Source organism: Nannobrachium achirus (genome assembly GCF_963921795.1).
Source record: "Nannobrachium achirus genome assembly, chromosome: 21".
Taxonomy (NCBI): Eukaryota; Metazoa; Chordata; class Actinopteri; order Myctophiformes; family Myctophidae; genus Nannobrachium; species Nannobrachium achirus.
Genome location: NC_137828.1, coordinates 43,068,443 through 43,094,779, shown reverse-complemented (window position 1 = coordinate 43,094,779; position 26,337 = coordinate 43,068,443). Strand labels below are relative to the sequence as shown.

General features: G+C 43.1%; 1 protein-coding gene across 1 annotated transcript in view; it reads right to left on the bottom strand.

Annotated features, from left to right (window-relative positions):
* gpr158a (G protein-coupled receptor 158a) overlaps positions 1-26,337 on the bottom strand; it is a gene marked incomplete at both ends in the record, with an annotated part of 134,254 nt that overhangs the window by 100,189 nt on the left and 7,728 nt on the right. Inside the window, one exon of the mRNA XM_080752296.1 lies at positions 7,875-7,980. Coding sequence (XP_080608422.1) covers positions 7,875-7,980 — 106 coding nt within the window. The remainder of the gene's footprint in view (positions 1-7,874; positions 7,981-26,337) is intronic.

Here is a 26,337-nt window from a genome sequence, read left to right as displayed (position 1 = left end):
AACAACCAATAAAACGGTGGACTCAGCTGACTTTCCCTTCGGGCTTCGGACATTCTGTCTTACTGTTAGTTAGTTAGTAGAGTTGTTGCTTAATTCCATTTATTAGATGCATACACAGCCACAGAAAATGTTTTCAAGTGTGCCATTGTCTGTGTGCTTCGCACAGGGCCTCGGATTTCTCCCAGACGGCTCTACACACACAAGCACGCATGCACGCATGCACGCACGCAACGCACGCACGCACGCACGCACGCACGCGCACACACACACACACACACACACACACACACACAGTAGTCTAACATTATGGCTCAGGCCAACACCGGCCACCGACAGAAAGAAACATTTTGTCTAAAATAATTTGTAAAGAAAACATGGCCATGCAGATATATCTGTCGAAATGGTTAGCACTGGATTTGAAAATAGAGGAGATAAATCCAGTGCTTCTAACCAGAATGGCTTCAAATAATTGTACTGTAGGCTTTTATTGCCTGGGATTTATCATGTAACTTTTGTTTTATGAATACATTTTAACTTTGTCCAATATGTATGGTAGAGTATGTATGTTAATATAATATATTTTGTATTTGTATGTATTTTGTCTCCCAGCTCTTCTATTGAGACATTTAGATTGTGTCAAAGGTCATGTCTCACCTAGACACAGATGCGACACAAATTTTGACCTGATGGTATGCTCTTTTGACCAAGATTACATTTTTAACACTGAGCTAATTAACCCGTCTCAATTTAACTCAATATATTCCCAGAGCAAGCAGTGGATGTTAAAAATGTCAGCACTTGCTGCCATAATGAGTACTTCCTACTTTTGGTACTTTAAGTACATTTCGATACCGATACCTTTTACTTTTACTCAAGTACGTTTTGAATCCCGGACTTTTACTTTTAAACAGAGTACTTCTACAATGCAGCTTTAACTTGCTGATGCCTTAGAATGTGAGTACCTTTTCCACCACTGGACACTACCAAGGCACATGTAGGTAACTTCAATGTCTTCCAGTGCCTCGCCCTACATAGTGCAGCTTTAAGTATGTTTTTCTTTTTCTTTTTTCTGTCAACTGTCTGGATCCGTTTTCATCTTCTCCGGTGGTGGCCCAGTGAATCAGCCATCCATAGCATCTGCCTCCATCTGAGTGTTGAGCTGCCTGGGCTGCATGGCATGCTTGGCTGGCCAAGCCAGTAGCGTGTTGAGGCAGGATGTGATGCTTGGTTGGCCTGGGAGTGGGAGCACTGATGCAGGGGCGTCACAAGGGGGGTGGGGGGGGGGGGGGGGGGGGGTGGGGGGGGAGTGGGACTGAGTTACTAGGGCCCAAGGTGGAGGGCCTGGAATGATTTTTTACTTTAACTATTGAAAAAATAGCAGATATGCTCACAGCGTGGCTGCGAGCTTGTAGATCTGCTATTTTTGAAAAATCGTGAAAACGTGTGCTAATCTTGATCTGAATATATGTATTTTTTAAGCGAACATTTGTAACTAAAATTTTGCTTCTGGGAGGTCCCCTAGAACTAAATATTTTGAGACGGGGGTCCGTGGCCAAATACATGTCATTTGGGGGTCCTTCACATGAAAAAGTTTGCGCACCACTGACATAGAAACATAGGTTTTTCAAAAAACCTTAGAAGGATATGAAATATCCAAAGGTTTTCACGATTTTTCAAAAATAGCAGATCTACACGCTCGCAGCGCCACTCGGTGCCTCGCTGTGATCTTGTATATCTGCTGTTTTTCAATAGTTAAAGCACAGGGGTACAGTGAATCCCTGTACCCAGGGCCCAGCATTTGGTGCGACACCCCTGACTGATGTGAGTGAGGAGAGGATGGAGCCACCACTGCATCGCCTTCTAATTCAATCGTGGCAGAACATAGTGCCTGCTGAGAACACGGCAGCTCAAAAGCAGAGTGCCCTATCCAATAAGAGGAACCCATAATACTGGGTTACTCCGCATCGATCTCTCTCCATTACAGTCTAGGCCGGGATGTATATACTGTATACTGCATACTGGAGCTACTGTGTATTGTATGCATGGATTAAAGTAGAATTAAATCTCAAAGCTGAAAAATGTTTTTATGACCAAGTCCCAATGTGATATTTGTGAAAAATTATGGAAGGAGCCCCCCTCACGAGCATACGCACACACACACACGCACATGTGCGCACGAGCAAACACACACACACACACACACACACACACACACACACACACACACACACACACACACACACACACACACACACACACACCTAAGACAATATGTCAAATTATTGCGACTATAGGGAGCAGTTAGTACAAAAACCTCCACCTCATGTCAGTGAGTCAGTCAGTCAGTCACGCCTCATATCATGCTTCCTTATATGCTGATGTCATCAATATTAAGCCCCATATCTGGGAATGCCCATATATGGACAAATGTGGTCTCATGTGGTCTATGACGTCAGACATCTATGAAGTCAGATGTCAGTCACCTCTATATTTGGGAAAATATGGAGACATTTTGACCACATTTTGTCCAACTTAAACAACCAAACCAGATCTGTGCTTTTTTTTTTTTTTTTTCAAAGTTTATCCATGCCCAAAGCGCCAGCGCTCGCACAGCAGTCTGCCGTCACCCAGGCGGATACGAGCATGCGCCCATGTGCTCCAGGACAATGGCCCTAAGCGCCCTGAGGCGAGTTCGCTCCTCACCCTTAGGGCGTCTTGTTTTAGTAATATTGTTCATGCTGTTCTACATCCTGCCAACCAGGTGAAGAAATCACAGACTGAAACCTTAACATTTGCTTTTATATTAAATATCCGAGACCATTAAGATTTTATGGAAGATGCTTCTGAACGTATAGCTAGTTTGACACTTCAAATGCTCCAATCTTAAAATAATAACCGAAAGTAGTTGATCTATAGTACAAGCTGACGCATTGAGAGCTTGTAGATCGGCTTTTTTCGCTGCGCAACATAGAAGACATGCTGGCTTCAATAGAATCCAAATGTCTGAGAACTGTAATCCATGCGTATGTCTCGTCTGTCTTCTTGCACTGAATGATTATTGTACTGTATGTTGTTACCGGTATATTAGATGACCAGCACCTGTCCCTACAACACTTCATCTAGGGAATATTCCTAACATTCCATTTGAACAACTATTTCAGATAATACTGATGGCCAAATAAATCATCCTCTCCTTATCACATATGCTCTTATCCAAGCCCAAAACACAGACTTAATGGGGGATACACTGGAGTCGTTTTTTATATCCAAATAGCCCCAAAGGGACCCCATTACACAACACATTTTTCTTTACTGCTGAAGAAATACTTGGGGGTTGGGAAGGCAGTAAAACAAGATGAATCCCTCTTTGGAAATAACGGGCTTCCCCGAATGCAACACAACCCCGGCATGGTGCAGTCCTGCTTTCTAATCCTAGATCTATCTGTCTGTCTGTCTGTCTGTCTGTCTGTCTGTCTGTCTGTCTGTCTGTCTGTCTGTCTGTCTGTCTGTCTGTCTGTCTGTCTGTGGCCAAATACATATCAATTTGGGGTCCTTGACTTGAAAATGTTTGAGAAGCACAGTACCTATAGTATAAATCGCTGTTGTCGGATGGAAACATTGTATGTCCAAAAGCGTTTTTATTCACCATAAAAAACTGAAAATAGATGATCTACAAGCACACAACGCCTTGCACATTTTCATCTGGTGTAGTCAGTCTTTAGAATAAAAGTTCACTTCGTTTAAGTCAATGGCTTGGTTGAATGCTGAAAATAGCCGATCTACAAGCTCACAAAGCGCTGTGAGCTTATAGCTATTTTCAACCCCCCCCCCCCCCCCCCCCCCACAACATTTGAGTCAAGTTTTTATTTGTTCACGAAATTGTCGATATACTTAGCCTTATTTAGTTTTCGTCAGTGAAAAAGGTAGTCGTCGGGAAATTTTTCGTCATAGTTTTAGTCAACGAAATGAACACTGCAGTACAGTGCAGTAGCCTACACAAGTGTCACATTCGCACGCGCACAAACGTGCCAACACACTGGAAACGTCTCCGCCATATTGACTGTCCACGAGAGGTCCAGACAAAGAGACTGATGAATTATTCAAGCCGGATCACTGCAATCCATTACATCACATGTATTATGAAGCAGTTCTAATCCGCAGCAGCCTACTCTTCAGCATCTATCATTCTTAATGACCGGACTAAAACACTGCAGTCAGGACCTCTGGCCGAGAAGGCAAGCTGTCAGCTAGAGGTCACACTACAGCCACAGAAGAGGTGAAACGTGAACGAACGTTGTGCTACACCATTGGTTCTCAACCTTTTCAGGCCGTGACCTAGCCTGACACTCAGCCTGAATTGACATTTCGTTTCACTCGATTATTCAGTCTGAAATTGCTTCCAACTGCAGCAGTTTCTGGGATGGGCGTTGCCAAAGAGGCAGTCTTCTGCGATTGGTTCACCGTCTGACCAACACAAGCAGATGACGTATAGTTGTTATGTGTGGCTGCAGTGGCTAGCCTGTTGCTTGCTAGTGCTACTTGCTAACCAAAGAAACAGCAGGAATAGGAGCACAACAAATTAGTAATCAAACACAACATAACATGTCTGCAACTGATGTTTCATAGCGAGATCGATACGATCGCATTTTACCGCATTTTACCGCGACGCGATGTGTGCGGTCCCATCCGGCGGCGGCGAATTGCACATGAGTTCTGGGAAACCCCACCCACGCTGATCACAAGACGCTGATTCACAACGCTGATTCGCCGTACGGATTTCCAAACGAGGAAAACCTCTTCAATGAGAGCAACACCAGACTAAATCGCCAAAACAAACATTTTAAAGGGGTGTGGCTAGCGATTCAGGGTCTGAACCAGGCTAGCCGCGACCCCCAAAATAATCATATTTTTAACTGGGGACCCCCCACCCTGACAAGCACTAAGAGTTGAGGCATTACATTTTGTATAACAGTTTTATTGGGAAAATAGCAGATGCTTTGCGAGGCGTTGTGAGCATGTAGATCTGCTATTTTCACAATTTCTGCCTCAAATATTAGACAATTTGGCCAATGTTTAATTTGTCATTTCAGAGGTATTAAAAAGTCCTCTATACACTTAAATGTTATGTTGGTTTGTTTAACTGTTGAGTGAGAAAATAATGTTGCACATTAAGTTGATCTGGGGACCCCCCAAAATAATTTGGGGACCCCCTGGGGGTCCCGACCCACAGGTTGAGGACCACTGCTATATGCCAAGGGAAAATTCATTCATACCAATAGTGTGAAGTAACTAAGTAGTTTACTTAAAGTGGGCGTGACACGGCCAAAACAGCTAATTATGGCTATCAAATTAGCCAATTTTTTTAATGATGTCATGTACCCCCATGTTAAATTACCCAATCAAATTAATTTATTGTAGTTACTGTACTGAAAGTAGTACTTTCTGTACAGTAACTGAATTAAATTAATTTGATTGGGTAATACGACGGGAGGGGGCGGAGTTGAGCGCTGAGTATTATCTAGTGAAACAACCCCAACAGAACTGTGCGAGGAGAAAATGCGACAATTCATAAAACGAATTTTAAAACAAGCAGTTCTAGGGGTAAAAATTTGATATAATCTGCTATAGAATCCCCCCTAACCGCGTACAGGGTACAAGTCTTCTAACAAAAAGGTGTCAGAGATTAGAACGAGGGTCCAACGTTCTCCTCGATCCTCCGCAGCACAGACCACTTTTTAGCAGCCATCTCTGCTAAAAAGTGCTCCAGTGCTTCACCAGAGCGCCGGACCACTTTTTAGCAGCCATCTCTGCTAAAAAGTGCTCCAGTGCTTCACCGGAGCTCCGAAGGACTGAAGTCTGTGGTAGCCTGTGTGTGTGTGCGTGCGTGCGTGTGTGTGTGTGTGTGTGTGTGTGTGTGTGTGTGTGTGTGTACACACACACAATAGCTCTTGAAAATAGCCGTGCGGTGCGGCGCTACCAGCTAACAACAACACATCACGTTGTGCACGGCACCGCACGATGGGCGAAGTATACATTCACTAATAACTGATACGGCCCCGCCTCCTTTTCAGACCGTTTGATGAAAGACCACGTGACCTACTGTATCATAATGTTAAATTTCGGCCGGTGTCCCGCCCCCTTTAAGTACTGTACTCAAGTAAAATATTTGAGGTATTTGTACTCGAGTATTTCCAATTTCCAATACGTTTTACTTCTACTCCACTAGATCTTGGATCCAGATATTGTACTTTTACTCCACTACATTTATTTGAAAACTTTAGTTACTAGTTACTTTTCAAATTATAATATTATAAAACATACATAAACCACTTTAGGGGCGTTAAGTAATTCAGCTTATTTACATCGCTTTAAAATCCACTTTTTCATCTCATATCGGCCCTCTATACACACACTGTTGTTGTAGCAACATCATTGCACTGCAGGCTTACGTCATTGTTGTGAATTGGCCATAAAATGATTCAGTCACGTTCTAAATCTCTTCTCGCAAGACTTCTGAATCCTATTGAATCCAATAGGATTATGAAGTCTCGCGAGACGAGATTTTGAACGGGAGTGATCGGTTTTACGACAACAATAACATTACCAAGGAGTAACTTCTGCATGTTAGTTCATCAGTGTGTTTATAAACAGCGGAGAAGTATCGAAAAAAGGGATTTAGGAGCGATGTAAATAAGCGGAATTGCCTATGGCCCAAGGCTGCCATTGTGAACTGTACAAGCCTGTCGCTGCTCTGCCGAAATTGAAAAGAATGCTTTTTTGGATTAAAAAAACACACACCCAGACCAGTTTTTTGAAGACTAAATAACAGGAAAACAAGCTAAAAAAGTGATTTACCACGGAGATCTCCTTTAATGTGATGAATAACACGTTGAATTCACAGACACAACTGGATCACGATTCACCTCTCCACCGAAAAGAAAACATCTGCAAAAGTCAAACGATGCAATGCCATTGCATACCATCCCTCCATCATCACTGTGATGTAGTGATTCAGTTCTTTTCCTGTCCAGTGCCATTCACACAAGCCCCTTTTCCACCAAAAGAACAATGGTTCTAGAACTGGTTCTGTTCTAGATTCTTCACTTCACTTCAGTTCTGAATTCAGTTCAGAACCAACTTTTAGGGTTCTGAACCAATTAATTTTCAATGTAAACACACTGAACTGTTTCAATATTAGGCGGGAAAAAATAACTGAACCTGTTCAACCCTGGTGGAAAAGGGGCCACACTGAAACTTTATTATTCTTTTATAGTCGATTTGAACTCTGCTATCCACTTGACCATTTTTAAAACTACATTTGTTTAGTTATCGTTATACAGTAGTTGTAGTGCTCAATGTGAATGGCCCTTTTACAAGGTCTTGTGACCAGTGTTGCCAGATTTTGCGAGAGAGTTAAGCAACCATGTCTATGAAAATAACCCTATTCAAAAACAGGAGATCTATAAGCTCACAACACGTCGCCTTGTGAACATGTAGATCTGCTATTTTAAACAACAAATAAAATCTTGGGATTTTTTTTTTCTTTTTTTTTTTTTACATTTTAGCACAAATCTTGTACGAGGGCCACCGGCACAAAATGTATTCAGATGGGGATACACGGAAAAATCCCTCTCAATTTGGCGGCCCTTGACATGTTTGAGAGGCACTGGTTTAAACAACATTTACAACAGTCCCACATAAGCAACTCCACATTGAAAACAAGCCTAAGAAGAAACAGCAACCCGCAATTACCAATATTTACAAGCAACTCTGTGACTTGAAGGTGTGTCGGTTACAGTACAGCTTAGACTCTAGAAGAGGATCAGTGGTCAGCAGCCTGGTCTACTCTGTAGTTATTCAGCGTAAAAACTCACCTCCATGGTGGTTAAGTTGCATCGATGGGTTCCAGCAAACCAGCCGTCGGCAGAGCACTGGTCGATATCCACGCTCTGCAGATTGATATCCACACGCACCACGCCCCTGCAGGAGAGAGAGAGAGAGACAGAGAGAGGAGCACTCCATGTTAAGCAAAAACCAGTTGTGGAAGAAGTACTAACATTTCTTACATTAGTAAAAGTATTAATACTGCAATGCAGACACTCTGTTTATAAGTAAACGTCTGGCAATCAAAATGTAGCCTACTTGAGTAAAAGTGCAAAAGTATTGGCATCAAAATATAAGTAACAAAAGTAAAAGTATGCATCATGCAGAAAATGTCCCATTTCACAAGGTACGGTATATGTCTAAAATGTATAAACATCTTGAAAATAGCAGATCTACAAGCTCACAACACGTCGCGATACGACACATTGTGAGCTTGTAGATCGTCTATTTTCAAATAGCTATAGTTTAAATAGGGCTGAAGTACTTAACGTTTTATAATAATAATCCAATAAATAATAATTCATAGTAACTCAAGTTATTCAAATAATTTTGTAGTGAAGTAAAAAGTACAATTGTAGTGGAGTAGAAGTAAAAGTATTTTAAATGGGAAATGCTCCAGTAGGTAAGTAAGTAAAGGTAGACCTACCTCAAAATTGTACTTAAGTACAGTACTTGAGTAAATCTACTTAGTTACTTTACACTTTACTTTAAATCACTGGTAAAAAAAAAAAAGTACATTTATTTGCAGATGCATCGTTAAATATTGTAGATCTCATTGGGAAAAAAATATATATAGATACAGTGGTGGAAAACGTACTCACATTTTACTTAAGTAAAAGTAGCAATACTGCAATATAGAAATACTCTGTAACAAATAAAAGTCCGCAATTCAAAATGTACTTGAGTAAAAGTACAAAAGTATTGGCATCAAAATGTACTTAAAGTATCAAAAGTAAAAATACAACATGTACAATAAGCGATCTACAAGCTCACAACGCGTCACATCTTTTAGATCGGCTATTTTCAAATAGCCTATGTATAAAATAGGGCTAAAGTGGTTCATGCATATTTTGTAATATTATGATTTATATCTGCAAAGTATTTAGTAGTTTTCAAATAAATGTAGTGGAGTAAAAATGCAATATTTGGATCCAAGATGTAGTGGAGTAGAAGTAAATACTGAAATAAAGTACAAACATTTAGGCCTAACCTATAGTTAGGCCCAAATCAGAAATTAGCCTACAAAAACAAATATGTTGATACTGTACATGTACTGTAAGCCCCTCCCATACACTAAAATGTGTACAGGGTTAAGTACAGTAGGCCTACTTAAGTAAATGTACTTAGTTAATTTACACCACTGTATAGATATACAGTATGTGACAACAACAACAACAACAAAAAATCTTGAAAGTGTGAGAATACTGCTTTAGAAGGCATTTGTAGAATCAGGCTCAGTTCTTAATGGGTTAAATGGAAATAGCATGTGCTTCCTGTTCCAGGGAGGATTTTCTCTTTAAGCAGCGTAGGCTACACGTTTCCTACAAGAGATGATTAACAGCGCTTTAATAAATAAAATAAAACACCAGCGATGTTTAATTTTAATGCATTTTGCCCCAGGTGCACATTAAAATCTTCCATATTGATTTAACTCTGAGAGTGTAAAGATCCCAGATGGCTCCATTTGGGACCATTTATACACTGGTAGTGTAATGAAAAGCCCTTGGTGTCCTCTGGGATATGTAGTATTGTTGGAGGAGAACAATTAGCAACTCTCCACTAAACTACCCCTATACCAGGGAGAGGTGGATTAGAATTCTTGCAGACTTCATGAGTGCTGCTAGATTTTGCGAGATAAGCAACCAGGTCTGTGAAGACATAGTCTCGCGTGGCCAGACTGTTGCCTCAAACAATTTTCAAATGCTTCCGGTCATACAGTCTTGAACACGGAAGCTCCGATCCTGAGCAAGCGATAAAGCCGATGTGACGCCTCCTCCCCATTTCCGTTTGGGCTTTACGGTTGCGCAAATTCATCCTAATATAAACTAGTAAGACATGCTTACTCAGTTATTCGTTATGTGAAAGTCCTATGATGTCTATGACATCTGACATCATACCCTTTTATGCCCATACATGGAGATCCCTGTCTGTAGAACCAGCCACACAGATATGGGCTGTCTTGGCCATATATGGATTCTATTAGTGTGGTACGGTATGTGGCAGATGCGGCCTCCATATATGGGCATTCCCATATGAAGTCCTGTTAGATATGTGCTTAATATTGATGACATCAGGGAACGGATTTCGGGAGGTGTAGTCCAGACTAAAGACGCCCCAAACAATGCAACCCGCAACTACTGTACCAATATGTACAAGCAACTTTACAGAAATTAGCCCAAAGTCACTTATAATCTGCGGACATGGCAACACTGGCACACCGCCATAGCAGAACAATGACTACATTATGTTCTTACATAAACATAATGTCTTCACACCTGAGCCTCTCCCTACAGCTCAGCATGATGCTAGAAGAGTTTTATTAATGTTTAGCACCCATACTAAATGGTAGTACAGGCACTAAAATGGACATTTAGTTTTTACACGGGACGATAACAAGGTCATATCTGACATCAACTTTCAAAAGACACTTTCACTCAGCTCAATACCATCCATCCATCTTCAACCGCTTATCCGGAATCGGGTCACAGGGTCAGCCGTTCCAACAGAGAGCTCCAGACTTCCCTCTCCCGAGCAATATTTGCCACTTCCTCCTGGGGGATCCCGAGGCGTTCCAAGGCCAGTGTGGAGAAAAAATCCCCACCATCTGGTCCTTGGTCTGCCATGGGGTCTCCTCCCACTGGGACGTGCTCGGGAGGCATCCATACTAGATGTCCAAACCACCTAAACTGGCTCCTTTCCAAGTGAAGAAGCAGCGGTTCTCTGCTCTAAGGGAGAGGCCGACCACCCGTCTGTTTTGAAATGCCCACCGTTTAGAGAGGAAAGAGAGTTCTATTGTCCGCATTTCCGAACGCACCCTTTGATACACTCGGACTGAATCACCTGCAGAAAACACTCTCCCGGGTCATTACGCCACTGCATAGGTACGAAGATTGCTCGTTATATTGAGAGCTTTGCCTTCTGGCTCAGCTCTTATTTCGTCACAACAGTGCAGTCAAAACACGCACATGCACACACATACACATACACATACACTTACACACACACACACGCACAGTACTGTACTGTGCTACTGTACTGTTCTGTTCAAAATATTGCAGGTCTGGCATGTTTTGCAGGTGTAGGAGAGGTGGTTTAGTGTACAGTTTTCCCTGTGGACAAGCGGTGAGCAGAACAAGCTGCTGCTGTTATTAATAACTCCTACTATGGTTTCTGCCTCCAGGCGAATGGACCTCTCACTGTATTTCATTGCCCCGTCGCTGTCTCTGTGAAAAATGGCCTCTGTTTCAATGCTGCTGTTATGTAATAGCACGTGCTGTGATGGACTAAGTACACAATCAAAGTATATTATAGTAGCATATTGATACGCCTGGTTAGTGGTGTAAAATAACTACGTACATGTACTCAAGTACTATAATTTAAGTAAATTGGCAAGGTACTTTCTTTTTTTACTTTACTCAAGTATTTCGCATTTTCAATACTTTCCTACCCTACTACATCTCAGAGGCAAATATTGTACTTTTAAAAAATGTCATTAATAATAGTCAGATTAATAATAATAAGAAGAAGAATAATCTTTATTGTCCCCGAAGGGAAATTTGTCTTCGAAGTCTGTTCCAACAAGAAACAACACATGACATAGCCAAATAACAACACGAACATATCACATAGACAAATCATCAGTACCCCACTATACACAGAAAAAACCCTCTTAGCGACGGGGGCGATTGTTTAGCAGAGTGTTAAGTGCAGCAATGGCTGAGGGGACAAAACTCCTTTTAAACCGAACTTTGTGCCACGGCAAGGTTCTGGAGTCGCCGCGGACCACCGGAGCGGGGCCGCAAACCACCGCGACCGATACGAATCCGTATAGGGGTAGAACGTAATTTTCTGGCCAGGATTTGGGGAGTAAGAGGTTAAGAATCCTTCACCATCGTAAACACTGTAGCTGAGGGAGGCTACTTCCTGAAGAGACGCAGCACACGCTGTGATTGGCCGGTAGTGTATCATGTGTGTATGATCCGCGATGTGATTGGCCAACGTATACACAACGTATACGGATGATGCAGATGACGTCATTTTGCCGGGAAATCCCGCCCCTGTCACGGCTAAGTAGAAAACATATAAAGAAAAGGCTTTTGGGGCTGAAATTAACGGAGTGGGGGTTCTAAAACTTTAGCGATTTAATAGTTAGGACAATTTTAAGATATGTTTTATAAAAAAAGTTACATAGTATAACTTTAAGTACTTTTCCATCACTGAAGCCCTTTGCACACAGGCGCGTTTAAACGCACAGATAAAACGGACAATATCATTTTTTGAAAAGAAAACAATGATTCTCTATGACCTCATGCACACCGGCTCCGAATTAGCCATGCGACGAGTGGCTCGCCGTGCGTTTTTTTCTCGATCGAAACCAGTTCGATTTGTGCGTCTTGTCGCATGCGGTAAAAAACTCATCACTCCTTTTATGACTCCTTTTTGGATCCGCAGCGCCGATTCCGCACAGCCTTGCACACCAAATCCAATGCGTTTTATTCATGCCGCAAACGAAAAAAACCGCAACTGTCCTGTGTGCAAAGGGCTTTATTGTAGAACCACTATGATACCCAAAGTCTATAAACTCTTGAAATGTTGATTCAGTCTCAGTAAATGCGATTAAATCAACAAAATGGACAGTTAACATTTTCATTTACATCCCATCCTCCCACCCTGAATAGAAGCACACTTCAGCAGTCAATGACAAATGATTTGGGGGGAATTACTTTACTATACTGTCCATCTCAAATTAGGTGAAACAGGTTCAATAGTGGTGATGATAGGTGAGAATTCTTATCCTGGTCAAACTATTCAAACTTGAAGAAGACTATTAGGGAGCAGTTGTCGATATAAGAGACATCTTTCTTTCCCTTCTTAAGTTGAGCTGAAGATTAGTCTTGCAGCACAAAAAAGCCTTTGACAGGTATAGCAGAGGCAAGTAGCACTGTGTGAATGAACTAGGAGAGATGTGAAAATGTCCCCACTTCATTTCAAGTCATTTCAGTTGAGAGCTGTGACTCCTGGCTCCTTCAAAACCACCCATAAAGGAGCACCTGTGTGCAATTTGCAAATGAAGTCTTCTAGCTTGCCAAAAGAGCTAGTTGTTTTTCTGTAAATATACTTTTATTGCTCCTAGTATTGATGATTTATACATTTATATAGAGGTTATTTTTTATGTTTGGTTTTGTTTTGTTTTGAGAATTGTTACTGTAAACACAAATGTTTCGAACGAAACACCTGTTTATTTAGGTCTGAAAGGAGGAACTCCGTCCTATAGGGAATCGCCAGATCCACCAAAATACAGAAAAAGTTCTACGTCAGCTCCTGTGGGACAATGTCCCATTGGCCAGAGGGGATGTCAATCAAGTCTAGGGTGTTAGGACCACCCCCTATAAGACCCGCGACTTCCTTCCGTTTTGTCTCTTGAAAGCCTTCTGCTCCAACATTCGAACAGAGGGCCGAGACCAGAAGGAGTTCCTCCTTTCAGACCTAAATAAGCAGGTGTTTACTCGAACACCCTTACCTGAGGAACTTCCTGTGTGGGGGATAGATAGCTACGTGCGTGTAGGCGTCCTGTAGATCTATTGAAGTGAACCAATCTCCCTCCCTGACCGATCTCAGCAAGCTGGTGGTGGTCAGCATCCTGAACTTGAACGACGTCAAGTACTGGTTGAGTGCCCCCCCCCCCCCCCCCCCCTCTTCTTGGGAACCAGGAAGTACTTGGAGTAGAACCCGAGTCCGGGCCGGTCTCACAGTACCTCCAGGATGGCTCCTTTCTGAAGGAGGGCTTGGATCTCTTCCTCCAAAGCGCGGGCGTTTTCGCCTTTCGCTGTGGTGAAGATCACCTTGGAGGAGAGCGGGGGCTTCATCTTGAATTGGATTCTGTAGCCCTTCTTGATGGTGCGAAAGATCCAAGGGTTCGGATTGCACATCCTCCACTGTGCGGCGCAACTCGCCAGCGTTGTGTAGAGCTGTGCTGGTGGTGACCGGTGCGCCGCCTGCCCGGGGCGCGACGAGCGCCTACCGAGCGCACCTGGCCAGGGGCCGTCTCCGGAGTGGGACCGTCGTAAGATGGCCCTCCCAGCCCATTGCAAGATGGCGTCGCTGGTGGCGCTTTCGGCGGCCTGGTGCGATTGGAGCCAGGGTGCCCCCTCGCAAGATGGCGCTGGTGGCGACGTTCTCCGCCGCTTGGCAGGGCAAGCCGGCAGGGAGCTGGTCACGTGACTCACTATAGGAAGTACAGTGGGGCGCCCGGAGCTTAGCTTCTTTCTTTTTGCCCGACTCGGGCCTAGAGAAAGCGTTTCCAAAAGAGGGGAAGCGCACTTTAACCTTAGCTCTCCTGACAAGGTCCCGGAAGGGCAGTAAACAGCATGTCAGTGGTTTTAGCAGAGTGTGAGACACCGTACCACTGTTGAGACTGTGTGTGTGCGGGTTTAGCTGAGACAGTGGTCGGGCCTGAAGAGGCTAAACATTTACACATTTCTTTACAGCAAAACATGCAGAGGGAAGAAAGACACCATTTGTACAGAGAACACGTTTTATTAATGGCTTCGGGCACGGCACGAAAGACACATTTTGGGCTTGTGCAGCAAGCGGCCCGAGGGGGCTCACAACACAAACAGGCTGCACACATGCGTTCACTGTCACTGGGGGGCTCAGGGGCCCCGGGGGGAAAGGTGTCCCTCCCGGCAAACAGTCATTTACGTTGCCCCTTCTTCCTTGGGTCGGGTGCCGGAGGAGCCCGATGGGGTCCGGGGACGGGCAACCGACTTGGGGGACTTACTTGAGGCGGAGGACTTGGACCTCACGCTGTCCCTGGACGAGGAGCGATGAGTTAGCTGCTTCTTGGGCATCGAGGGGGTAGCTGGTGGGGGCAGAGTGGCCTCCACCACCAGCTCCGCTGTTTCCTTTCTGACGGCGGCGCGTGCTTAAAAAAGCTGCAAGCCGCTTGCCAAAAGCTTGGTCCCCGAGTGAGACAGCTCTGTGAAGTCCTTCCTCTCTGGCCCGTCGTTCTTCCAATCAATGGGGTTCAGCCAGTGGCCAGCCTCCAGCGTCATCAGATGGTCCATGGCCCTACCGTTCCACGCTATGGCGTAGAAATTCATTTCTACGTGAACGGGAGGATGGGGGAGTCATTGTCCTCCGGGAACAGGGAAAGCACAGGGGAGCCTTGTTACAGGGGAGCCTTGTTCCATGGGAGCGGCGACTTCAGAAGACTGCTGAGCCGAGGAAAGGTCCTTGTCATCGTCGTCGCCGACATCCCCCTCATCCTCCTCTGGGCTGAAGTCCTCGTCCTCGGAGCCTGCAGAGGACGAAGCCAAAGAAGAGCTCTCGACCGCAGGGTTAGCAAGGCTATAAGGTAGCGGCTAGGCTAGGTAAGGTAAGACTAGGCTAGCGCAACAACAAAGCACCAAACAGTGGAATTCGTTGAATTAGGAACAGAATAAGAAAAGTCCCGAAGCCGTCGGACTAGTCCTAGGTTGTCGCTTTCGACTGTCTTCGGAACGATTATATCTTCTCTGTGGAGAAAGCAGAAAAATACTTACGTTGGAGAGGAGCTGTGAGAATCGCATCTGCAAAGGTTGGAGCAGAAAGGCGAAAGAGACAGAACGGAAGGAACGGGTCTTATAGGGGGTGGTCCTAACACCCGAGACTTGATTGACATCCCCTCTGGCCAATGGGACATTGTCCCACGGGAGCTGACGTAGATTGTTTTCTGTACTTTGGTGGATCTGGCAATTCCCCGTAGGAAGGAGTTCCGACTGGAAGACCGATAGATGTAAAAACAAAAATCCTTTGAGAAAAATGTAATTAGTCTTTATTATGTCTTGATGAATTGAATACATAGGATCATAATGGAAACGAGCCATCAGGGCTTTTTGTGTTAGACTTTTAACAATATTGGATAACTGTACCTCTATACTGCAAACTCTAGAAACCAATTTTCAACCTATCTTTGTATATTGGTCCTCTCTAATGCTCATGATGGTAGCATTTTAAATGTCGTAAAAAGTTCAGAAACCTACCAGTGTTAGGCAGTTTTCTTTAAAAATAAAATAAAATAAAAAAAGATCTTTAGGAATATAAAGCGAAGCCTGCTTGGATTCCCCATCGATGATGTCACTGGACTGTCCACAGGCCTCCTCTGAGAGACAGACCAAGTAGGAAGTAGCAAATAATACAATATTATAATGAGGACCAAATTATATGAAGATAGGTAGAAAATACGATACAAAACTAAAGCCCTGTGTGCATTGACCTGCACATATGTATGGCCATGACGTATGCTCTCTTTGTGATGAACAACGCATCGATATATTTCCTTTTCACTGACTGCTCCTGAACAATAAGCTTTGGTCCAGCTTGTTAAAGCACATGCCCAGCTCTTAATGAGAACACACTGTCTGCTTTAAACCACTTTTTATTTTAGCAGTCTGTGTCTACCACTGCCTACTGTACTCTCTCCTGGCAGGCTTTTTAGAGCCCTTGCCAAAGCAAACATATGGCACATGAAACGGCTTGTAGAGCACCACAATACCAAGACGTCTCCAAACCAAAGGCATCATGGGGGCATCATCATCGTGGCCCTCTGGCACAAAGACAGGATTATCACACAAAGAGACTGAGATAGAGCTGCCCCCAGGAAATGGAGTCTCTCTCGCCTTTCATCCTCCTTTCAACGTGGCTCTGAAAGGCCATGCCAGCAAAAGGACGGACACAGTGGTGTAAAGTACATTTACTTAAGGTAAGCATGTCGGTTTTATAGAATAAAATTTGATTTAAACTTTAAACTCCTCTCCTCCACATTTTTGAGTCCTCGGATCTCCTCTTCTTTTTTAACAGTGTTTACTGTTTATTCACACTGATGAAGCACCATATACTTTTAAAGATGTTTTTATCTTTAAAAAGATGTTTTGAGCACCCGGTTGGCCTCTGTTTTTTCTACTGTATGTACACTTTTGAGGTATTACTTTTTTACTTTACTGGAGCAGTTCCAATTTTCAATAATTGCAACTCCACTACATCTCAGAGGCAAATATTGTACTTTTTTCTCCACTTTCTCCTCCAGACAACTCCCCGAACTGGCTTCGTCACTATTCCTTCGCTAAATTGATACGTTTGCTTGTACTTCTTCCATCACTGCACAAATTGGAGGGTGGCCCTCTCTCTCTCTCTCTCTCTCTCTCTCTCTCTCTCTCTCTCTGTCTCTCTCTCTCTCTCTCTCTGAAAGGCCAGTCAGGGACCAAATACAGCTATAAAGAGGTTCCAGTATAATGAAGTTGGCTGACATAACTCGTCATCACTCATCAGTGTTATTGCTCACTGACCCTACATAAGGACATTCAGCGGATTCACTGAAACATGCACGCATACTATAAAGTGGCCTTGAAGTAGTCAACATGAATGAAGAGCAAACGTAATGCATGTCCGTAATATGCTTTTCACTGCACTGCACACTAGTATGAAGGCCTTTATACAACAAGAATGACGCGAATGATAATGCCGCAATAAATTGCAATGATTGAAGAATCAGCAGTGGTGGAAGAAGTACTCACATGTTTTTCTTAAATAAAAGAACCAACACTGCAATGTAGATATAGGCCTACTCTGCAAGTAGTAGTCCCGTAAGTAAAGGTACAAAAGTATTGGTATCAAAATGTACTTAAAGTACTAAAAGTAGAAAGTACCCATTATGCAGAATGTCCCATTTCACATGTTTTTTAAATGTATAAAAAAAATGCAGATCTACAAGCCTATGATGTGTTAGTGTCACATCGCGACGCATTGTGAGCTTGATACGACGCACTGTGAGCTTGTGCAAAATGTATATGGGGCTAGTAACTAGTAACTAATATTCTCAAATAATTGTAGTGGGGTGTAGTGGAGATTACTCAGATTAGCCTCTGAGATGTAGTGGAGTAGAAGAAAAAGTACAGAAATGTGGAAATACTCCAGCAAAGTAAAGGGGAGCGTTGTGTCGCGGTGTCGCAGTATTGACGCACGTGAAGTGCCACGCGGTAACCCCAACTGTATGCGGTGGGGAGAACCATGGGAGAACATGTTCACCACGCGGCAACGCTGGAAAAATAGAACAACGGCGTATCGGCGCGGCAGGCGAGGCGGCAGACCCGCGGCTGCGCACGTCTGACGCCACCAGTGTGGGTTAGTTCATTGAAAATAATGGGTCCGTATGTTTTGACGCGCCGCTTCCGCGCCACCTCCGCGTCCGGTGTGTGTTAAATAAATACCTCAAAATTGTACTTGAGTACAATTACAGTACTTGAGTAAATATACTTAGTTAATTCAGTGGTTCTCAACCTTTTCAGGCCGCGACCCCCAAAATAATCATATTTTAACTATTATATTTTAACCTCCTTTAGACTCTTATGAATAGGGATTGAGCTCGAAACAAAATAAGGGCCCGCTACAAACTCAATAACAAATGTATTCAGTACCCGGTATCAATAAGCTTTGGGCTTATCAAGCTTATCAAGACGTCATGTTTAAACAATCAAGACAAAAGGCAATCAAGAAATTATTACAGTACTATTCATAATATTAAGCCATTTGACACTTATTGTACACTAATGAATGATTGTTTTAATGATATTAATGATGATTTTGTCAATTGTCATCTTCATAGGTGGTCAGCCACAAACTCAGTCACAACAACTGGCCAATAAAAAAAGAGCAGTTCTGTTCAGAATTTGTCGTCTCACATCTTTCCACAAAATAATAAAAATAGTGGGCTCGATAAAAGCCCGGCTCAATAAGCAGGATCGATAAGGTGCTCTTTATCAATAAAAATGTACGAGCTCCATCCCACTTATGAATGCAGGACGCCTGGGTCTGAATAAAAAACATGATATGACACTATTACATGGACAATATTTAAACATCAATTTTTAAGACAAAAAGAAACCTGAGCTGCGGGTGTAGATTTGTGTCGATAAATCGACTTGACGTCATACACAACATGTCATCTCTGGATGTCACGTTTTGAGCTTGTAGATCTGCTACTTTTGATGCTTTTGTGTGACACCGTATTGTAGTTTGATCATTTACGGCAGGGGTCAGCAACCTTTTTGAAATGCCATGTTTTTATTTTCTAGAGTGTCAGTGTGCCATATTTTGCCATATATTTATTGGCAGGACATTGTTATAACGATCATTAGACCCAGACCGAGCAATAATTCACCTATTTCCCCGACTCCCTCCGGGAGTGGAGGGAGGAACACTGTGAGGCGAAGCGTTATGCTTTAACTATTAAAAAATGCAGATCTACAAGCTCACAGCACGAGTGCCGTGCTGGGAGCACGTAGTTCTGCTATTTTTGAAAAATGTTGAAAATTTTTGCAAGTCTTTGGATATTTTGACCCGATTCTATAATGTCTTCTAAGTTCTAAATCAGTGGTTCTCAAACCTTTTCATGTCAAGGACCCCCAAAATTACATGTGGCCGTGGACTCCCACCTCAAAATATGTTGTTCCAGGGACCCCCATAGAAGCAGACATTTGAGTTACAAAAGTTTGCCTTGAAAAATATATATTCAAAGATTTGCAAAAGTTTTAACGTAAAAAATAGCAGATCTACAAGCTCACTGTGAGCTTGTAGATCTGCTATTTTGGTTCAAATACGGAGATAAGAGGTTTCAGCCCTGACAGCAACCACATAATACATGTTTAGATGTAATTGCAAGTGACTTTCTTTGGCATCACATCAAATAATGGTCCCAATGCTTCGACTGTGCAGCCTTGCTGGAATGTCTCCAGTGTCATGAAGTGTGGGTCATGACCGAAAGTAAGCGCCCTTTTAACTCTTTGCGTGCCAGCGCCCTCTAGGGGCCAAAGAATGCCAGCGCATCTCTCATAGGCGAGCGCTTTAGCTTCCAGGACTTCAGCTTCCAGGACCTGACGTGCTCACGTTGATGCACAGCATGGAAATGTCCCGGATGAAGATGCTAACAGAATGGCTATTCCCATTTTGTCATCTAAAAGATCATTTTTGGGCGATTTCGCCATAAATAAACCTCGCGCCGCTTTCCTAAAACACAAAAAAGAGATATAAGCCTTTAAAGATGCGGCCTTTCATTGGATTAGGCGGAGATTGGCGATTGCGTTCGCAAATTACGGCCGGCCGGGACGTTGTTAGCTTTCGGCTAGTAGCTACAAAAATCAAGCCAGGCTTCAGAAGGCCTCTTATCATTTTATTCATTTAATTAAATAAAGCCGAACTACTTCGGGATCGGCACACTCGTGTACTCATCGGAAGCGGCGCCGAACATCGGGTGAACATTGGGGAGCTCAAAATGTATTTTAAACCATTTTTAATGGAATATATCGTCGGACAGAGTAGAACGGCTAGCTGGCTAGCGGCTAGCGAGCCAGGACCACCCACGACTCTACAAGCAGCTCGGGGTAAGTGAATTAATAAAAAAAAGATTGTATTGGATTGAAATAAAGCCGAACTAGTTCGGGATCGGCACCAGATGAGTTAAGCGCCCGGGGTCCGACCCCATTTTGCGAAATAAACGCCCGGGCTAATAATTGGTTATTTCTATTTTGCAACATTATTGTCGATGTCTGGGACGTCCAAGTTTTTCAATGACAGCGTTGCTCGGAAGTAGGACAAATAGCCGATCTACAAGCTCACAATGTGTCACCTAGGGAGAATTGTGACGTTTTTGTTGAAATATTAGCAAATGTAAAAGTGAAATTGGTTAAGTCTGTCTGTCAATTAAAAGCATAAGAAGAACTTGCGACTAAATGATAATTACAATGGATCCACCAGAACACAGGTGTCCTAAAAAGTAACAATTTTGGACAAATAAGGTCTCAAGGGCTGTGATGTGATCCTCCCAGTCCCACACAGCTGTGTTCACTTTAGAGCTGGGATCGGGCCCATTTTTTCTGTCCGTTCCGAACCTGTGTCCGACCCGAATCGACGTCCGAGCATTAATCATTAAAATGCGTCCGACCCGCACAGAGGCCCGAACCTTATGTTTCCAACGCTTTTTCCCCTCCTTTCTTTTTCTTTGAGGAAGCCACTGATTTACACTCACTAGCAAACTTGTTCTAATGTGCAGTGCATGCAGCGTGCCTGCTTGTTAACCTTAATGTGAATATTAAGCCACACTGTGGCTTGTGAAAGTGTTTAAATAGTAGGCTATGTTAGATTATTAAATAATACAAATAATAAAGTGCGCTGCACTGTACAGTACGTCTGACTGCAAGTTTCTGCGCCTGGAAAATAGCAGATCTACAAGCTCACAACGCGTCGCGGATGTGAGGCGTTGTGAGCTTGTAGATCAGCCACATTTTGTCACGGAACACGCCATGATGAAGAAGTATAAGCCAGGATTTACTTGGGTGATGTGATGTGTGTTGAATGGACGGACAGACAAGGCTGGCACAGTGCACTGCGACTGCACACAACAGCGCCGAAAAATAAACATCCAATGCAAGGTAAAGTAGTGGGAACACAGGCAGGGAGCTCCATTCAGCAGCACGCCACTTCCAATCAAACCACAACGGCGCGTTTACCTCAGCGTGGGACTTTTCTCCATGGTCAGAGTTATGTCTCCGGCTGCAGCATTAGCGCGAGCAGCACACACACAGTGCCACACACACACACACACACACACACACACACACACACACACACACACACACACACACACACACAGGAGTTGCACGCTGCGTGCATCATCAGAGAGAGTGCATGATGCATGTCATAGGTAGGCAGAGGCTATATCAAAAATATGTCCGACCCGAATCGAGGTCCGACAATTTATTATGAAAATGCGTCCGACCCGAGCCCGAGCCCGTCGGGCTTGTCGGGCCCCGTGGGTATCCCAGCTCTAGTTCACTTGTAGTCTGTACTCCACAGCAGCAGAGCCTGTCTGCACTGCAGTGACATGAAGCCTCCATTTCAGAACGAAAAATATTTTAAATAAATTAAAGTAAAGTGCGTGATTAGAACATGCTTAAACATTCGACAATAACAATTAATATTACAAATATTTCTTTACATGCATATATAAGCCTCCATTTCAGAACGAAAAATATTTTAAATAAATTAAAGTAAAGTGCGTGATTAGAACATGCTTAAACATTCCACAATAACAATTAATATTACAAATATTTCTTTACATGTCATATAGTGACATAGTGATGCCTACAAGATGCAATTGATTAAATGTGCTATTCATAATAAAACTTAAGCTTTTTGTCATGTACAGTGGTGGAAAAAATACTCAAATTTATTGCTTAAGTAAAAGTATCAATACTACAACATAGAAATACTTTAAGTAAAAGCCTGGAATTCAAAATGTACTTGAGTAAAAGTATTAGTGTTGGCATCAGAATGTACTTCAAGTACCTAAAGTATTTATTTTTAAATAGCAGATCTACAAGCTCACAACGTGTCGCATGGTGGCATGCTGTGAGCTTGTAGATCCATTTTATGTGACACCAAAAAGCAGCAGGTACTCTAGTGCATTTTTCTGTTTCTTTGTCTGTCGTCATGTTTCTCTGTCGGCTACCTGGTAGGACCAGTGTGCTCCCTTCACTCTGTGCCCACACTAATTAACACACCTGTGGCTGTGCATCTCAACCAATCAAATGCCTGCTCCCGGGTGTCTAGACACACTGCAATACTACAAAACAAGATGCCAATGTAACACCAAAACATCAATATACTGTACACTACCACCACGTTTATTTGTCAAATTACAAAACATTTCAGTGGTACTCAAGTAAGCGTAATGTTCAAGTTTTTTTTACTTTACGGGAGTATAAGTTCACAGCGCAACACTTGTAGCTTGTAGATCTACCATCTGACTGTAGATCTACCATTTTCAAAAGATTTGTTTTTATACACTTTAGACAGGTGATAACTTGTGAAACGTGGGACATACTGCATGATGAGTACTTTTACTTTTGTACTTTAAGTATATTTTGATGCCAGTACTTTTGTACTCAAGTAAATGTTAATGACCAGACTTTTACTTGTTAGGGCACGGTCACACCGCACTTTTATTCTAGTAGGAGAGGCGTTTGGTGCTTGTACATCGGCTATTTTCACTAGTTTGAATCATTTTTTAAATGATACAGTAAATACAAAACGAACGGTTTTGGACATACAAGGTTTCCACCCGACAACGACGATATGGGTTCACTGTGGCACACAGAGGAGCACCAGGCACTTTGCCATTCTTATAATGTTGACATTTAGCAGCTGAAGGCGGGTAATATTGATGTGCCACCTCCCTGAGCAGCGGTGTCCCAGTGACGTCAGCCAGAGAAGAGGAGTAAGCAGTAAGCACCTCAAAGATGATGCTCGCGTAACCCCTCGCACGCCAGCGTTGACTAAAACTAGGACAAAAAATGGTCGTCCACTACCTTTTTCTTTTCCACTGGCGGGAACTAAATAAAAACTAAGTAAAAACTGAGCTATATTATGACTGAAACTAAGACTAAATATTTTCACAATTTCGTCAACAAATAAAAACTAGACTAAAATGTTAGGGACTAGTGGAGAAGAGATCCATTAGAACTAAAAATTGCACTCTGAAAATAGCCGATCCACAAGGTCATAACGCGTCGCGGTCTCGCAGCTTGTAGATCGTCTATTTTCAGCATGCAACCTAGTGTAAAATCAGGCATTGCGACGCCATAAATGCCTGCCAAAATACATTTTTGTTGCAAAAAATAGAACTAGATAGAAATCAATAGAAATCAATTGTAGATTTAGTCAACAAAAATCTTTGAAAATGTATTCAAAAGACTGACTAAAACAAAATCTAAATTTGCTGTCATAATTAACACTGCAGTAAAACCTTAGTGCTTTGTACACATTCAGTAACGTCTTGGATAACGCTTAGGACTGTCACGATTAGAATTAATTAATTTAATTGACGATTTAATTGTGTTCATGGCATTGAACACTGGAACAATATGAATACAAATTGTGTTTCTCTTTGGCCTTTTAGGCTTCATAATAAAAGATTGCACAGGGCAGATTATGACAAATGACTCAAATATGCATAGAAATGAAAGACATATTTAATAATTTTATACTAAAAGAAATGCAATACCGGAAATACAGAGGCTGATCACTACAACACGCTGTAAACTTGTAGTTCTACTATTTCTGCCATTAATTGCTCATTTTAAAATTTTCAACATAGAAACGCTTATGATGATTATACAAAAGACTGTGTTCGTTCTAATAACCAGATCGATATTTTCCTGCTGTATTATTATCACTCCAAACTCCTCCTAATCTCATAAGTTTGTGTTCATAGTCATACAACACCAATCCCCATCCATCCTCTTTTAATCTAAGTTCACCAGCAACAACACAGCGTCTATCCTGGAGCATTGTGGGGTTTCCTTCCTATCTGTGTTATTTTGGACGGTGTCCATCTCTAAGCAGATGCTCATGCTGGTGGCGTCTCCCTGGAGCTCCAAAAGGCCTCCCACTCACAGAGAGTGAAGTTTCCCCCCATGGCTGGCTGGCTGGCAGCGCAGGCAGGCTGTCCACACACATAGCAGACGGACTAGTGAGGAAGTTCAGCCAAGCTGAAATGAGCAAGAATCCTGCCAACTAATTAGATACCATTTGTCCATTGAGGAGTTATGACACACACACGCACGCACGCACGCACGCACGCACGCACGCACGCACGCACGCACGCACGCACGCACGCACGCACGCACGCACGCACGCACGCACGCACGCACACACACACACACACACACACACACACACGTATATTTCTGATTTGCATGTAGGTTACTTTTCTAGAGCCCTTTAATTAGTTTTCCTCTCATTGTATTTGCTTCTGTGACTTCCTGAGTTCTCAGACTCAGAGCAATTAAGGTCTGTGTTGTTGTATATGTGCGGAGTCTGAGCAGTTGAGTACTGAACTACGGTATGCTCCAGCAGGCCTGTGTGTGCGTACATGTCATACATGCATGTGTGAATGTGTGTGCGCGCGCACGTGTGTGTGTGTGTGTGTGTGTGTGTGTGTGTGTGTGTGTGTGTGTGTGTGTGTGTGTGTGTGTGTGTGTGTGTGTGTGTGTGTGTGTGTGTGTGTGTGTGTGCTTGTGCGCTTGCGTGCGTGTGTGCGTGTGCAGCTTGGACGACTGCGTGTGGGTGTGTGTCAATGTTGAAGCTCGAGTGATTTGCCAATTAGGACTGTCTGCTGCACCTATCCTCTTGAAGAATGCTTCAGACTGCAGTAGATGTGCCCCCCCCCCCCCCCCCTTCCAGTCATTTTATGTTATATGAGTTAAAAAAAGTAGCAGATTGACAAGCTCGAATCTCGACGCGAGTACGTCGATCTGCTGGTTTTGATGCTTTAGGGTGACGCTAAAAAGGTTTATGTCCCTGACAGCAACGATATGCTCATCACTTTGTGATGATTATATCGTCACTGTCTCCAAGTTTCACATTTTTATGTTTTTTCACAAAGTTAAAGCTATACTGTGTAAGTTGCTCAACTTGTGGTCAGTAGCTCTATAGCAAACCTCGGTCGCGTCCGCGTCTTTCGGCCGTTTTTCGGTTCTCACACCCCCGCGTCTGCCTCCACCTCGCCGAGATCTATCTTTTGAGGGGTCCCTGGTTCCTGTGCGTTCAGCCATTCCGGAGATACACTCCTTCACCCAAGCTTCACCGTGCACCCGAGTATAGAAACACATGGGAGACTACAAATATGGCCGCCCTAGCGACCCCACTCCAAGATGCGCTGTGATTGGCCGGCAGTGTATAACCCTCGCTGTGATTGGCCGGTAGTATGATGACGTCATATTGCCGCGAAATTCTCCCCCCCTCACGGCTCATAGAAAACATATAAAGAGAAGGCTTTTGAAGCTGAAAATAACGGAGTGGGGGTTCTAAAACTTTAGCGATTTAACAGTTAGGACCATTTTAAGATTTGTTTTATAAAAAAAGTTACATGGTATAACTTTAAGCCCCATGCTTCATCATACGAGAAAAAAGCTATTGCGCTTTCTTGGGTTTAAATCCTCTTAGTAGACATTGTATCTGAACTGTACTGTCCTGTGCTTTTCCTACGCAAACTGCTAATAAAGTATACAATCAATCAATCAAAGAAAACAAGACCAAAAGAAGCGGCTAAAGGCCACACATGAGCACTTTATAAGATATGCATCGGCTATGCACTCATTAAGCAGAATGTCCCATTTCACAAGATATTACATAATAGCA